Raw genomic sequence first — 16139 nt, forward strand, 5'->3', positions numbered from 1 at the left:
ATAAGAGCTAAGAATAGGATTATGTTTTCTCCTTTGGTGGCAAAATCAGGCTACTAGATCACAGAAATACTATTTCTATGTAATGAGAAACATTACTAAATCAACATAATAGTAATGGAGATCTTTGGAAAACTAACTTATGGGTATTACAGTTGTAAAAAATTCCAGACATACAATAGTTCTATTGGTTTCTGTGAATATAAGCTCATGTTCCTCAGAAAGGTAGCCTAAAATATCTGATAATATTTCCCATCTTGCAGATTTCTTCACATTCAATTTCCCCGTGACAACAGATGTTCCTGCTCTAGTCATGGATATCTTGGTCTGAGAAGCTTGAGGCTCCTGACACACAGGTATATCTGGAAACAGCCATTACAAGAAGTTTGACCTTTAACAATACTGAAAAAATATTTTAGCTATATAGCCTGATTGATTAAACATTTCTTACTGAAGATAGGCCTAAAGTACCTTTTCTCTTGGTGGAAAACTAAGGGTGGAGGTGAAAAAACATCTGGATTATCTTTGTCCTCTTTCTTGGACCACAGATTTCACTGACAAAGGTAACAAGTAATTATGCTGCCTTAGACAGATTCACCTTTATACCGCTGATTTTTCTTTGTGAGCTACTCATTCAAGATCCCTTCACCTGCAGAAAGTTCGTCCTACAATAGAAACTCAAGGGAGAATCACTGGAAGTAATTGGTTTCCATCTGCCTACATGCCTGCAGTTTTGTCACAGCTTCCTTTTCAGCTGCAGACACTTTTAAGTTAAAAACCCCATGCTTTAGCAATAATGCTGTGCACTTCAAGTCTACAAGTTTGTCAGGCTTGTGTGAATCAAAAAGGGCATGTACAGAAGGACAACGCAAGAGATGAAAATAGATGCTAACCTCACAAGTTGTGATTTCAGCCCCTTCCCTTGTATTTTCTTTCTGAAAGCCTAATGTTCTTGAAAGTATTTCGGCTCGTTTCTAGATTTTTGCCTGGTTTTAGCACGCTTAGCAGCAGACCTCAACATGAACGGTCAAAATTTCTCACAACCACTGAATTATTAATTAGCGACTGAAACACTGCTCAAATTGAGCTCATAGTGCTTCCGTTAAAAATTAATCCCGGAGTAGAGAATCAAGTGCTGCCTGCTGGAGCGCTGCCCGACTTCACGATGGGCAAAACTCAAGGAAAAGTGCAGTGTTGGTACCTACCAGTGCTGTTCGAGCAGCAGAGTCTCCTCTCCCTCTTACTAGGTATTTCCTTTCTAGAAAGGCTACTACTATAGATAGATACTTAAACTGTACAGCACAACAGTTTGCTATTTTTAGCTGCTGTTTAAAACTAAGCTGTAACCAATCTGAGTAAAACCCAGCAATTTAAATAGGAAGATTAACTACCAGCTTCAAAGAGCGTTTCTTTAATGGATCATATTAATAGGGAAAAGGTCTTTCACAAATGAGGTTTAATTACCAAGTGAAGTCAGAGTTGCCTCAACATGGGATGCCACCAAATAAAAAAAGCCAAAAAAAAAAATCCTTTACTGTTGCAACTACCCTTTGTTCCTTACAGTTGCATAAAGTAAATGAAAAAACACAATCAGCGTGTGTAGCTGCCCACAAATTTCTGTGTAGTCAATTAAATGATGTTGAATTCCTGTAAAGAAAGTTTATTTCCTAGGTGAGCTCTCTCTCAACTAGCAAAAAAAAAAAAAAAAAAAAAACAGGGAGCTCAAGGAAGAGGACTTTAAACAGCGAGATGTGAACTGCCACAAAATCACCCTAAATAAATCATATCATTCAAGAGAGATTTTCAGAACTGCCCATGTGTAAAACTCATGGTCTTCACAACAGAAATATCATTCTGTAGAGAAAACAGGAACCCGAGCTCCATTTAAAACAAACCCCAAACTTAAGAGCTGTATTGCAACCTTCTGCTATCAGTCTTGCACGAAAGAAAAACACCTAAAGACTCAGAAGAAAATCTCAGCTGAAGAGTGGATTATACGTGCAATGAAAATATCAGAAATGCCGGTGCTAGACAGGAAATTGCATGCATTTTCAGGTATGATGTTTCCTGCACAATTTCAGTGCCAGACATTAATTTCCATTTTGTATTTCTGCCACCAGAATACAGAAGCAGAGAGTAATCCAAAGCAGGTTACGCGTCATAGCTCACAGAAAGCAGTGTTTCACTGACAGTTTTAAACCCAATACTAGGCACTTTCTATAGGTAAGAGATGTTTACATGCAATAGCTGAATAAACATCTGAGTTCCAAAAGATACTGGAGTTAGAGACCCAGAGCAAAAAGGTTATTTCCCCACCAGGATTCACTGCAGCTGAACCGAGAGCTCGGCTGAAGGATATTACCCAGGCTCCCACTCACTGCCTCAAATCGAAAAGGCTTTAAAATACAGCAAGGTGAATATAAACAAAGTTTTACAGCAAGCAAGAATTGGCCCAACAGCCTTCAGAACAAAGCATACTAGCAGCAATCCCATGCACACCAGTTACAGATGTTAACACTGCCTCTCTACTCAAATGTGCAACTCCTGTCATTATGGTCATATGAACCATTTGGGCCAGAGCATCTCTCAAACAATATATTGTTCCCCATACCATCCCAAAGACCTCTCTGCTCACCACTGCATATTTCTACAAGTGATTCCCCAATTGTCTAAATACAGCCCACAGTTTTCATCTCCTTGAGTGTAAAACTAATCAATCGCCACATTTAAAGCTGACTTGTTCCTGCTTATTTACCACCAGCAAGTAAGAACAAAAACAACCCTGGAAAATACCATCAGTAACTGATAAATTTCAATTAAAAATAACTAATAATGGTCAATGGACAGATCTTAAAACATGTAGCATGTAAACTTTGTCTCCTTCTAGCTTTTTAAATCACCACCCAGTGTTAAGGAAAATTTTACACTGTGTACACTATTACATTAACACAAGAAATCAGGCGTTTTCCTGTATGTTGCTTTACTGCTGTTACCTATTTTCTAGCCGTTCTCCCATTCTAACGTACTGTTTCTCTAATCAGGTAGATTTAGCCCTATAGGTGTTTTCAATTCCCATGTAAAATAGTTATTGTGCATGTATTTATTAATCCAGGCTCATCTTTCTTGATCCAGGTTTTGAGAACACTCTAAAAAAAAATTATAAGCATCTTCTGATAGCAATTCACATTTTTCTCTTTAGAATTGTTTTCTACAATCAAGTGGCTTTATTTCTCACGGTATCTGTTCTTAAACAGTTTCATAGAAGTATACCATGTAGAAACAATATAATCCAAATTAATAATGTGCCTTAAATCTGGTAACATCTCATTATTGAACTTTAACTAGTTTTCAGTTCTGCCATTAATTCCCATTGTTTGCCAGTGTGAGATTCACACTCGATACTTCAATGTTAGACACAACCTCCCCTCAGACTGTAAAACTAGTATAGGAAATACCTGGCTTAGAAATAGAGTCTCAAAGACTATAGCTACTATAAACACAGCTTCAATTTTTCTTCATTACGCAAAAAAAAGATGCAGCTATTACAATACAATAATACATTAACAGTATATGTCATCATGATGGATTGGGACTCAGAAAGCAGTCCTGTAAGTGGCCTCGTATTTAGCTTTTAAGGTTGAACTCATTCCTGCGCTTCGTACAAAACTTGGTCGCCTTTTCATGCCTAGCCTAAACCAGGTATTTCTGCCAGCACAGCTGTATGGGACAGAGGTGCAACTCCCAGTTTGCAGCCATACTCCAGCAGAACACCCTAACGCTGGTATCATTACACCAGCGTAACTAGCTGTGTTCATGTGGACCACCTGAAGAGCTCAACCCCAGGCACGTCCATGCCGACCGCTCTCACCTACAGCACAATAGCACACCAAGAAAACACCAACCAGACACAAGCTCACTTAAAAGGCGCAGACTGCCCAAGAGTGTGTTACGACAGAGCTCTACTCTTTTGACTGTGCTGAATATGCAGCCATTCATTTTTCTTCACTGTTTGTTAGATCTTTATTTTGTCCAGAGCTGCTAGCTACAATACTTACTAAATTATTCTTCCATGGAAAGAAGTCCCAGGCAAGCCCAGCGCTTAGCACAGAGAAACTAAACCAGTGTAACTCAACTTCCCTGAAGACAATTTCATATGAAAAATGTGTTTATAATTTAAGAGAACACTGCTCAAATCCAGTTATTTAAATATATGGTGAGCTAAGGATGCAAGTATTCTTCCAAAGAAAAACAAAACCAAAACAACCCACCCAAAAGCCCCTCATCTTCCACCTGGCATAGATGGAGAACATGCCAGTTAGCCCCCTTATCCCCTTAAAAATACTATTTAATTGAAGTTGATCAGCTTCAACTATGGGCAACAGAGCTGTAGTGTTAACACTCTCAAGTCTTGAGACAGACCCGCACAAACATCACCTAGAGTCGCAGGCAGCCCGGAAAGCCCCGTTCCCTCTCGCCTCCCAGCCCAGCAGTAACATACTTGTCCGGCCTCACCAGCAGCCGAGATGCAGCAGCCCAGACTGTTCATCGCTCAGCACACAAACAATAAAATAGGTTACAGGTAGGGGCAAGTGGGTCTGCTACAGCCGGTCTTGCGAGGAAGCCCCAATCTTTGCCGTTTAAAGATGAGAAAACCCAGGCAATGTGGTGGGGAGGAAAGGGGCCAGAGCGCCAGCTTCATCTCGTGTGCCCGCTTACAGGGCTACTCGTTTCTGATACCAAAACACTCCTCCCAATGGTGGGGGAAAAGACTTTTCAGACTGCGCTCGCAAACACTTATTGCAAAGTCTGAATTTTCAGTTCAATAGGCAGGCTTTCCAGGAACTGTAATATATTTACAAATTCTCCATCTATTTTACTTTTTCCAAATTGGTTAGGAGGGGTCCTCCTTCCTTCTATATCTGCATTACAGAACTAGTGCAATCTCTCAGCTACCAGTTCACAATGAACTCGGGGTTACAGCTTTGCCTCTTCTTGCTTTGACATGATTTTCTTTAAGTATTATTGCTTTTGCCACTATGGCCAATTTTATTTACCAATTCTCCTTATCTTATAGTCTGTGTAGAGAGTTCTTGTGAGGAAAATACCAAACAAACAAAAAACCTCACACCCAAATCTCATGTGTAATCACAAGCATGTGATTTTCTAGAAGAAAGTCTTGCTCATTATGAATTAATGAGCATTACAGCCCAGTAATCCAACTCAGGAAAAGAAATCAGAAATTCCTTACATACAGTAAGGAAGGCTTAAAAGAGATTTAACTGCAGAAACTAGCATAATATTCAAGCAGAGACAACACCTCTGTATGTAAACTATTAAAATTAATTCCTTTGTATATTACCTTCTAACATAGCAATTTAAACCATTTTCTTTACATGAGGGTAGTTACAGGCATTTACCATAACTTGACTACCACCAAAAAAACCCTAACTGAAAAGACCCTGACAAAGTAAGAGAGCAAGCAGGCAGTTCAGACTGAATTAGCTACAGCAGCACAAACAATCTGAATGAACACTGAAACCCACTGCCGTTTGCAAAATGATAGTGGGGAGAGGCAGCGAGAAGAGAGTCCACTGAGCTACGCATTAACTTACAAGGTAAAGTCGAGACCATGAAGTCTATCTAAGCAGCCATTTTACAGACAGGTAAATTATGGTACATAAGAGCCGGCAGCAGAGCCTGAAACTCCTGAAGCCAGCATAGGACCACACTGCCAAGATTATCCGTCACTTGGATTTGGCCTTGAACTGACCTGAAACCCCAACTACCTCCCCGCTTAGAAAGTGTAAGAAGGTAAAAGCTTCCAAAATTAGTGTTTCTAATTCAGAACATGGTGAAGTGATTCTGCTGTGTCTTACTACACAATGTAACCCACTGATATTTTACCTTTGCATAGTAATTTACTGTTTTAAAATGACCACATGGCACACAGTGGTTGTTTGTAAGAAAATTCTAAATTTTTTCAACTAGGTTATTTGGCTTTTTCCTAGAATACAGCATTATTTTTTTTTTTCTTTTAATTAGCTGTGTTCTGCCCTTCAGGATGAAAGAGACATGGTAGTTAAATTGCGTTTATTATTACAGAAAAACCACAGCTATTCAAAAGAGATATCTGGACATGGGCTTGACAGAACTAGCCACTAAGTGCTCCCCTCCCTTCAACCTCCTGCTTTTGCTTCTACCAAGCTCCCAAAAAAGATGCCAAACATATCCCCGAGATATCTGTCAGGCTCTCAGTTAACAATGTTTTAGCTACAAACTGATCTATCTTCAGACAGATGCAGACTCTTGATAAAGTAACTAATTTTAGTCTAAATCATGGCTTTAAAATATATAATTTATTTTATGTCATTGCATTCAGGTTTTCCAGACTGGAGGCCGGACATTTTCCCTCACTGCTTCCATCCAAGTTCTCATCCCTTCACCTCACATTCCTCAAGTGCTTTCACTTAACAGGGTATTTAGTGATCAAAGGTTTTAAGAACTAAAAAAAGAACCAGAAGTAAGAGATATAGAATTTTAATTTTGTATATGAATAAAGAACAAACAGATCCACTAAGCAGTGAAGAAAAATGCTTACAACAATAGCTAGCACAAAAAGCCTGCAGCAATGTCAGCTCAACATCCAGTAGATTCAATAGGGTGCAAGGAAAAAGTCCCTTCTGAAGGTCTGAGCACCAAATACTCCCGTCCCCAGCTAAACCATGCAGAGCTTCTCATTTCTTCAGCTTAGCTAGTAGAGGCTGCAGCCTTTATATTTGATATGGATTACTTCAAGACTTCTGTTCCTTGGAGCATATTCCCATCTCTTCCAATGGATGTGAGCAGGGGGCAAACGTAAGGAGGTAAGCCTCTAGTAACTTCCTTGCTAGCCTAATAGTCCATTTACTATTCTCACTTGTGAGCAGCATGAAATAACTTCACAAAAACGGGAGCCTTGACCTCAAATTCTTTTGCTTCTTGAAATGCAAGAATTTTCATAAAGTAACACCAATCTGGTTTTGGTTTAGGATTGACAGTGAAACGACTCATTCTGGTAAACAAAATGGGTCATCTTTTTCAGGTAACACTTCCAGGATTATTAAAAATTGAGTTTAAAAGGTTATTAAATAAGTTACTTGGTAAAATCTTCCACTGTTGTAAATATAATAGCACAGTTCAGTGCTGCTGATTCAGGTTCCTCAATTCTTCACTTGAACTTCAGGCTCTATTTTTATGTAGTGAGTTACAAGATCTGTTGTAACATTTTTCCTCAAAATGCTTAACAAGCATTCATTCACACCACACCAAATTAAACAGAAGCTGCAGTGTCTCTCAACACACACAAAGTTTATTATGTATTGGATATCTTTAAGGAACGACTAATGGATCATCTTGAAGCACCAGTTCTTCAGCGTCAGCAGAGCCATTTCAAATGTCTTGCTACTAAAATATCTCAGCGTTTTAAAAGGCTACGTTTCTGTACAAGTCCCAGGATTATCAGGCTTCAACAGAAAGAAATGACAGATTATGCACACGATGAAACTCCTCTTTATCAATGCACTTACTCTGAGATCTTGGACCAAACCCCCAGGCTGGTATGAACAGGCATAGCTTCAACTGAGGCTATGGCTCCACATCAAAGAACCCTAGTGTTCATCACCTACATAAACTGTATTTAAAAAAATATATATGCTGGCATGTATTCACTTGATTTCATATTTCTAATAATTTCAGAACTTAATTTTCATAGATACTTTTATTCTAAACTAAATAGCAGAGATCTCGGTAGAGGAAAACTTTAATATTAAGCCTTCGTATCCAATGGTAATTTGGAAACCTGTATCTTTCCTGAATTTTCAGTCATTAGTTAAAGTAAAAAGGCTCACCTTCTCTCCTGGGCCATTTTTGTAGTTCTCAATGTCATAAAACCCCCAAGTGTCTCCCATTTCAGAGCAGTACTCAGTGGAAAACTCAGATTCTCCTGCATGCTCTTCCGCCTGCTCTAATACAAAGGAGATTTCTCAAGAGAGATTCAAAATGCTCAAACTTTCTCAAATTCAAAAGAGAAAGGGCTGTTATAACATGAAAAGATGATTAAGGTCCAAGTTCTTTCCATGCATTACCTAGGTGGTTTTTTTGAGGCATGTAAACACCTGCCTATATAACTGTGTATGTGAAGATAAAAGGAGCATTTGAGCTGATGACTTGTAATCTGGAACATTCCTTCCTTTTGGACATCAGCTTGCTAGAAACGGGTTACTGCGCCTTCTAGCTAAGGTTCTTGCAAGATTTGTTTTTGTTTTGAAGCTGTTTGTTTTTTAAAGAACGCATCTTGTAATCGGATCGGTATTTGCATCTCCTTGAAAGAGCAGTATCATCAGGAAAATCTAGATGCTCTCGTATACCACCACTGAGCCACGCGGTACTTCCCTCCTGGGTCTACTTAATGTATACTCTACAATCATATAACAATTATTTTGTTGGCATATCATAATACCAAGCTCTTCAAGAATAAATTGAGATAATACTGCCGAATTCTCTTCTGCAGTACAAAAAAAATGAATACTCAAAGATCACCAGTTTCTGTCATTCAATGTCCCCTTTAATACCAAAAATCTCACGTAAGCCTACTTGAAATCCAGCCCTCTAACATAAATTGGTGCAATATTACTATCGAACAACATGAACACACTCATGAATTCAATCCATTGTGTTACATAGGCTCAGCAAGAGTCTTCAAGGCTTTCAGGTCAGAAGCACACCAAAGTGAACATGCGCACTCTTAAGAACCTCGGAAGGGTTTGGGCTTACACCACAACACTGCTGACATTTGCTCGTGTTATTAATATTTATTGACTGGGTTTTTTTCCACCTCATCAGCAATCAGAGTCCTGGAAACAGTCTTAAAAACTCCACGCATTATAGTTCAAGGATAGGGAGGAACAAAGGTCTACGGTTGCTTTCACAACATGCAGAGGAGGAAGCAAGCACCTCTAAGTAAATGCATGCTGTTACATTGCTGACTGAAGTCTTACACATGATAGCAAGATGGTCTTCTCTGGCCTCTCTTCTGGTGGCAGTAGAAACACAGCATGCAACTATGCTTCTCTGCTTCTTGAGGCTTACAAAGGACATACTTTAGCATGATCTTAGCCTAACCTAAATAAGCCCTTGATGGACATTTCTGAGAAGAAAGAAACCAATCAGAAAATGGGGATGGCAATTAAATGAGGGAAATAAATGGATTGTGCACTTCACATCTCCACCCGTAAACCAATAGTTGACTTAATTGCCAGACTTAAGTTGCTGATAACAGTATGCAGCTACATTTGTTCCCTCCTCCCAAAAATGGTCCAGGATGTGCCTTCAGAGACACCAGAAAGGAAGAGCATTTCTACAGAAGGCAGAGTTGCTAAAAAAGCTTGAAAGTACTTGAAATAAAAACCTCTTATCATCCCATCACCCTGTTACAGACCACCTGACAACCTGGACCATCTGATCACATCTACGCTAGACCACTCTGCTAAGCACGGACCGGTTGTTGGTATTTCAAGCATGCCAACCAAGAGACCCAGACTGCAGACTGGAGACACTATGTTTTAAAAAGGCAAAGCAAGCATGACTAAACAACAGCTATTCTTCCCTGCTTTTCAGTGCCTTGATAACAAGGAGGAAGGGCGGTAGCACTATGCTGGTGCCTTCACCTTTAGCGGGCACCAGAAAGTAATTTCTGATCACTTTTATTGAAGGAATTCAAAACTGTTTCATGTTTGAGGAAATGGCAAAGAACAGACAACACAGGCACTACCACCCGGTAAGCCCTATGGCAAGGCAAACAATCCAGAAAAATCCAGAAAGCAGTAAAAACACCATTCTAAGCCAGAAACCACTCTGCCCTCCCCGTACCTGTGGGGAGACTCTACAGGAGATTTACTGAAAGATTTCTCCTCTTCTTACAACACAGAGAGGTACACTTAGAGTACATACAAAAGGTTTTTGTATTCACTTTCGACTCTAGTAATGGTGGCTCAGTTCCACCAGCGTTGAAAGAAGTTAACAGACAAAAAGCAATGGCACGTACAATCCTAAAGACCTCACACAGGTTTAAAAAACCAGCAGTAGCCACTGCCCCTCAGAGCCAGCGGCACAGGACCCAGGCTTCTCGAACAGATTTTGGAGCTGGACCTCAGCGGCAGAGATCCAGCAGCAAAACCCGGGTCTTTCAAATCATCCCCTTAGACACTAGATGTTAAGTTTCAAGTCCCAACTCTGAGAAACTGAAAAGACGAAGTTTTTTTTCTGCAAGGCACTCAAGTCAAGATGTTAAATTCCACTGTTCTATACCATCTTAAGACTCAGAATGAGCACTCAAGAAATCACTTTCAATCCTTCCGCTTCTCATTTGTATTTAGCACCCATACCATTAAAATATATATATTTTATGCTACAAGTAAGGACTTAAAACAACCCAAGATTCATTTTTCTAGTGTATCTACCAGCTGCAAGCCACTACCAAAGTAACCAGTAACACTAAATGCCTCATTTACTTAAAATGGTGCAAGAATTACTCTGCTAATAGTGAACTGTCACACCACAGACCTGGGGAAAAACTTTTCATAGCATCAGCCATCCGCGCACTAGAGTTTGTTAAAAGAATATTGAGAAAAATTAGCATACTTCTCAACAAAAGCCTTAAATTTGAATCAAGTGAGTCAATAAGCAAACAAAGCTCCCAACAATACTTTGGGAGTTTTACCCATTCCATGCACTGAGACAAACTCACTCCTTGTAGCACATGGGGGAGAACCCAGGAGCACGTGAAAGTGATACAACTACTGAAGAATAGCTAAAACCCAAATAACTCAATACCTGATCATGTTGCTGATACTTGGTTTCTTACGGAATCTTGACCCCTGTATGTACATGAGAAGCTTGGGACTACATCAAAGAATGGATTCAACAAACCAGTAAATGAATCCACACTTCCAGTTACTATTATGACTAAATTTCACTTATATAAGACTGAGACACATACTTGGTCAAATTCCATAATTTCTGCATCTCACAGCACATAATTAAGCAAACAACAAGCTTCACTTTAACTATCAAGACCTAAACACTATCCAAATACAAGCACAGGGAGAGACAAGGAATAAAAGCACCTTCACACATGCCAAAATTGAGGTGTACTATATATACGATCAGCCAAAGTTCTATCATCAAAGAATGGGACTAGAAGGTCTTCTCCCTTAAAGGTATTCTGAACATGGACACCGTCAAACCTAAACCCTTCTAAAACAACCCAGGTTCTGGAGAAATGCTTGAGATTTTCATTAAGTTCTCTGGTGAGCTCATATCCTTCCTTTTTTCTTAGCAATCTTTGCTCAACTGCACATTCACAGCCCCCAGGATGAGCGTACCACAGATACAGCTTTATGTTTTCGATTAAAACCCTACAAGAGAAGTAATCTGAATATTCCTTACCGTTTTATAAGAAACATTCCCAACTTTGAACTCTGTCTACAGGAAACAGAAAACAACAAATTCTCTTTCTTAAGCCCTGCCTTTAGGAAGGAAGGATAAGCTTTGCATACTGATTCTTACATTCTGAAGAAAGCAGATTACATCCAGGATAAGGAAATTGCAAAAAAAGTACCCAAGTGAAGCTGAATGGTAAGTAAAAAATAACAAATGCTCGGGGGGGGGGGGGGGGGGGGGGGGGGGGGGGGGGGGGGGGGGGGGAACCACCACCCAAAACAAAAACCAGCAACAGAGAACAACTGAAGTCTCAAACCCGCTTTCTAGACCTGCCACTAAATTAGGGCAGCAGAGCAAAGCACAAAATAATCATTTCTGTTGCAACATTTTCTCCCAGGCTTCTTAATAGCCATTAGCTTTGAGTAGAAAAAACAAAGGTTACAGAATCGGTGCCACCCCCAGGTGCCCCCCTGTACAGACTTCATTAGACTAAAAGCTGCTTCTCCCCCATGCCACCCCCTGCACCGCCGTAACTCCAAACTATCACCGAGATGATACTGTCCTAGAGGTGAAGCACTCCCTGTTCACAAGCCCAGTGCTCCCAGCTCAGCACAAAGCTCACCATCCATTTTAAAAGCCAGCCAGTCTCCTTTCCAACACAACTTACACGCTTTAATACTTATTGCGTTTAACCTACTCAAATGACCCCTTGGTACGAGAGCAGAGAAAATCCATCTCAAAAAAACAAAAAAAAGGTATCGATATCAATATAAACAAACGGCATCTTATGCAGATGGCGATTATGGCAATTAATCCCTCCACAAAGCACGCCCGTGGAGCACCAACGCAGAAATCTGGTCACCCAAATACTCAAACTCCCTAACTTCACCATATAACAAAGGCTTTTAAGGCTTTTATTTCCCCCTCCTAATTTGAGGTAACAATCCTTGGTGAATTATTCATACTCCTCAACTCACATTGTCCGGCCGCCATCCTTCCGCTCCCCCCCCCCCGCCGTGGGTTTTTGGTTGTTTTTTTTTTTAAGCTTAATATTTCCAGATTCCAAAACGGCCCTTTTCTGCACAAAACCAGACCACGACAGGCTCGGTGGCCGCGTGGAATAAAGCGCAATTAATTCCTACCCACTCATTTTCAGAAGCAAAGGCAGCCCCCCGGGTCGCTCCCCGCGAGCGGCCGTGCAGGGCGCACCCCGGCACCGCCGCAGCTCGGCCGAAGCCAGGCGCTTCCCCCCCCCGCCCTCCCCTCACCGACCTCCGCGGACACCCCTCGGCCCCGCCGCCAGCCCCTCGCCCGGCCCGGTTGTCTCGCTTTCGGCGCGCAGGCCTCCCGGGCGCAACGGCTGAGGGCGCGGGGAGCGGAGCGGGGCCCACGCGCGCCCCACGGCCGCGCGGGGAGAAAACACGCCGCGCGCTCCCACCCGCGGGCCCGAGCGCCGCGCCACGCCACGCCACGCCAGGCCGACGGGACAGCTCCCGCCGCGGGAGAGGCGCCGCACCACAGGGAGCCCCCCCCGCCCCGGCGGCGGAGCCCCGGCCCGCTCCCCCCGCCGACAAAATGGCGACGTGGACGGCGGGGAGGAGGAGGAGGAATGAAAGAGCGAAGCGCTCCGCGGGCTGGGGGAGCGCGCGGAGGGAAGGGGGGAACGGAGGACGGGGAGGGGGCGGCGGTAACAAAGCGGGGGGCGGCGGGGTGCCCGGGGGACGGCGCCGGCAGCACCGAGCGGGGTTGGGGGGGGGGGGGAGGCGGCCCCCGGGCCGGGCGGCGAGCGGGGGGCGGGCAGCACGCTGCCGGCGCGGGCCGAGCCCCGGCACCGCGGGCGGGCAGCTCGGGAGGCCGCGGCGTCGGCCGGCGGTACCTCTTCTTGTCGGTGACGCCGCCGGGGCTCTCCATGGCGGCGGGCTGGCTTCTCCTCCCGCCGGCTCCCTGGATGCGAGGCGGGCGGCTCCAATGGCCGCCACGGGGGCGCGGGGAGATGGCGGCGCGGCCGGGTAAGGGGCCGGGTCTGGGGCCGCGCGGGCTCAGAGCATCGGGGCAGGCTGCGGGGAGGTGCGGGCGGCGAAGGGCGCAGCGGCGGCGGTGGGCGGCGCGGGGCTGGGCGCGGAGGAGGAGGCGGGGGCGGGCGCGGCCGGCCCGGGCCCCGCGCTGCGCCAGTGAGGAGCGGCGGCGCGGCCCGGCCCCTCGGCCGGCGGGGTCAGCTGAGCGCTCAGCTGGGAGGGGGCCGGCGCCTCACGTGTGGCGCTGTGTGCGGGGCGGGACCGCCGCCACCCTGCCCTGGCGGGCTCCCGGCACGGACCCCGGGCCCGGGCACCCTCCGCACCCCGGTGAGCGGCCGGTAGCGGGGAGCTCGCCCGAGCCAGGGTCCCCTGGTTTCACGCCAAGCACCGCCGGTGCGGATCGTTAAAAAAAATCGCCAAAAAATGAGACCGCCGGCCCCGAGAGCCCGCCGGCACGGCTGCACGTTTATGGGCATGTCGCCTTTGGGTTTTGGTTTGGGTTGGGTTTGGTTTTTTTTTTGCACAGAACTTTTTTTTAATGCTTGACTCCTCTCCCTTTCCCAAAGGTTCCGTAGTCCTAAAACCAGGACATTTCCAGTTAAAGAGTTCAAAACCTCATATTAATTAAAGGGGATAGCCAACTACATCGCCGGGTGGGCCAGAAGGATAACACACAGATAATTAAGCACATTTCGAGCAAGTTTTGCACCTTCAAAAACCCCGACACCCGCGCCCCCTCTGCCTTCCCTCCCACCCAGGCAGGCCCGAACCCCGCCGGCCAAGCACCGGTTCAGGCTGGCGGGACGCGGGATCTCCGCCCGCAGCATCGCTGTCTCCTCCGGGGCGCGGGGGGGAGCGTCCCGGTCCCTTGCTGTGCCCCGCGGGGGGGGGGGGGGGGGGGAGCTGGCGGCGCTAGGACCAGCGCGGCCCCGCGGCGGCTTTGCCCCGCGCTGCCCCTGCTCCACCCGCGGCCGCCGGGGGGCGCCAAAGAGCAGCCGCCCGGCGGGGGCGGGTGGGCCGCGGGCCCGCTCCCCTCACGGCGCGGCCGAGGGCGGCGGGGCCGGGCCTCGTCCGACAGCCCCCGAGACCCCCTGCAAGGGCGGCGCTGGCCACCGCTCGCCTAAGGGCCCTGGGGGTCTCCTGCAAACCTTGGCTGGCCCTGGAGGCTCCTCACGAGTGGCTGTACAGGGGACAGTGCCTGTGCCGGCCCAGGCCTTACCGGGAGGCCTGGCATTGACACGGCTAACGCAGATGCTCACGAGTGGCCCCTCGGATCGGGAGCCAGGCCACAGCTATGGGGGCATGGAGAGAGGAAAACTGGGGGCAGAGCCCACGCATTTAAAATTAAAGGCTCCACAATGGCCTTAGCTATGTACCCTTAGTCATATGTGCCTAAGCGCAGTGGGGAGGCAGGAAAGGCGCAGCTCCAGGTGGAAGGACTCCACAGAGCTCAGAGGTTCCTTTACGTCTTGTAGGCTTCCTCCAGCAAGGACTTTAAGTGATCATATGGAGCTGAACCTTATGAGACTACTCAGTTTGCAGCTCAGAGGTAATGATACCTTTAAAAAAAGCAGCTTTGACAGTCACAAGTAACATCCTTGCACTGCTGTGTGCCCATGTGATGTTGTAAGAAACACCTGCAGGGCAAAGTGATGTTGTTTCAGTACTGCACCTTCCTAACACTTCTGCGGTGGGTTCCGAACTTCCAGGTAATGAGCAGTTGTTTTTGCATACAACCGTGGGTGTTTTGTGTTGGTTTTTTTTAAATTTCTTTTGAAGAAAAAGCAGTGACCGTGACATTTAATAGAAATCACGAGGAGTTTCTGTATGAAATGAATTGCTTTTGCCCGCAGCAGTCAGATACACAGAAGAGGCACAGGTGCTATAGACTCCTTTTATTCCTTTAAGGTTTCTCATCCAAATGCTGACAAAGCCCAGCTTTACTTAGCTTATGAGATGTGACAACGTGATAGCCCATGGCAGTGTGGCTGTGGACTACTGATACTTCTGTTGTTCTGTGCTCACTGGAGCCTCGAGAAGAGAAATAATCAAAGCAAGACTCAAACTCAGGTCTCTTGCATAAGTACCAAGAAGCCCCACACAAGAGCTTACGGACAACTTCATCTTTAAAATGAGGTATAGGCAGTTTAAACGTAGGAAGAAATTCACTCGTGCATGGCTGCCGTGCGCTATTTTAGTACAGTCACAGAGTCACCATAACAGCCCCTAAGGAATTTCCCCGGTGAAATGGGGGGGATCTCCTGGCAGGTGCAGAAATGACATACCCAGCTCAGTGCCACCTTCCCCATCAGAGCCCCTGCCATGGGGGACGCATCGGGGGAGTTTCAGTAGGGTGCTACCAGATGTACTTCCCGTGCCTTAGAGGAGGCTGGTGCAACTCGGAGCAGCCATTGCAGCTGTGTGCAGTGTGAGGATGAAGTGGTTCCTGGTGAGCCCGCCACACTCAGAAGTGAAAGTCTCTTTTGCACTTCAACTGCAATCTTGGTACTCACGCTCCCTTCAAAGACCAAGGAGCACCGATGCGGTCCAGACTGGGGACTGCCTAGCTGTAATGCTACAGAACCCAGCTTATCCTACCCAGTAAGCTCTTATTTTCAGTCCTACAGCTGTCACTCCTTTGAATGACAA

At 45.4% G+C, this 16139-nt stretch overlaps 1 protein-coding gene across 2 annotated transcripts in view; it reads right to left on the reverse strand.

Moving 5' to 3' along the window:
• HIF1A (hypoxia inducible factor 1 subunit alpha) overlaps window positions 1-13511 on the reverse strand; it is a 34652-nt gene extending 21141 nt beyond the window's left edge. Inside the window, exon 1 of one of the 2 annotated variants that reach the window (XM_050896790.1) lies at window positions 13352-13511. In XM_050896790.1, coding sequence (XP_050752747.1) covers window positions 13352-13386 — 35 coding nt within the window. In that variant the 5' untranslated portion in view covers window positions 13387-13511. Of the gene's footprint in view, window positions 1-11481; window positions 11534-13351 lie in introns of those variants that run through there. The other variant, XM_050896791.1, reaches the window with a different exon arrangement.
• Window positions 13512-16139: the final 2628 nt, after the last annotated feature.

The sequence above is a fragment of the Gymnogyps californianus genome, chromosome 5, assembly GCF_018139145.2.
Source record: "Gymnogyps californianus isolate 813 chromosome 5, ASM1813914v2, whole genome shotgun sequence".
In the NCBI taxonomy this organism is placed as follows: domain Eukaryota; kingdom Metazoa; phylum Chordata; class Aves; order Accipitriformes; family Cathartidae; genus Gymnogyps; species Gymnogyps californianus.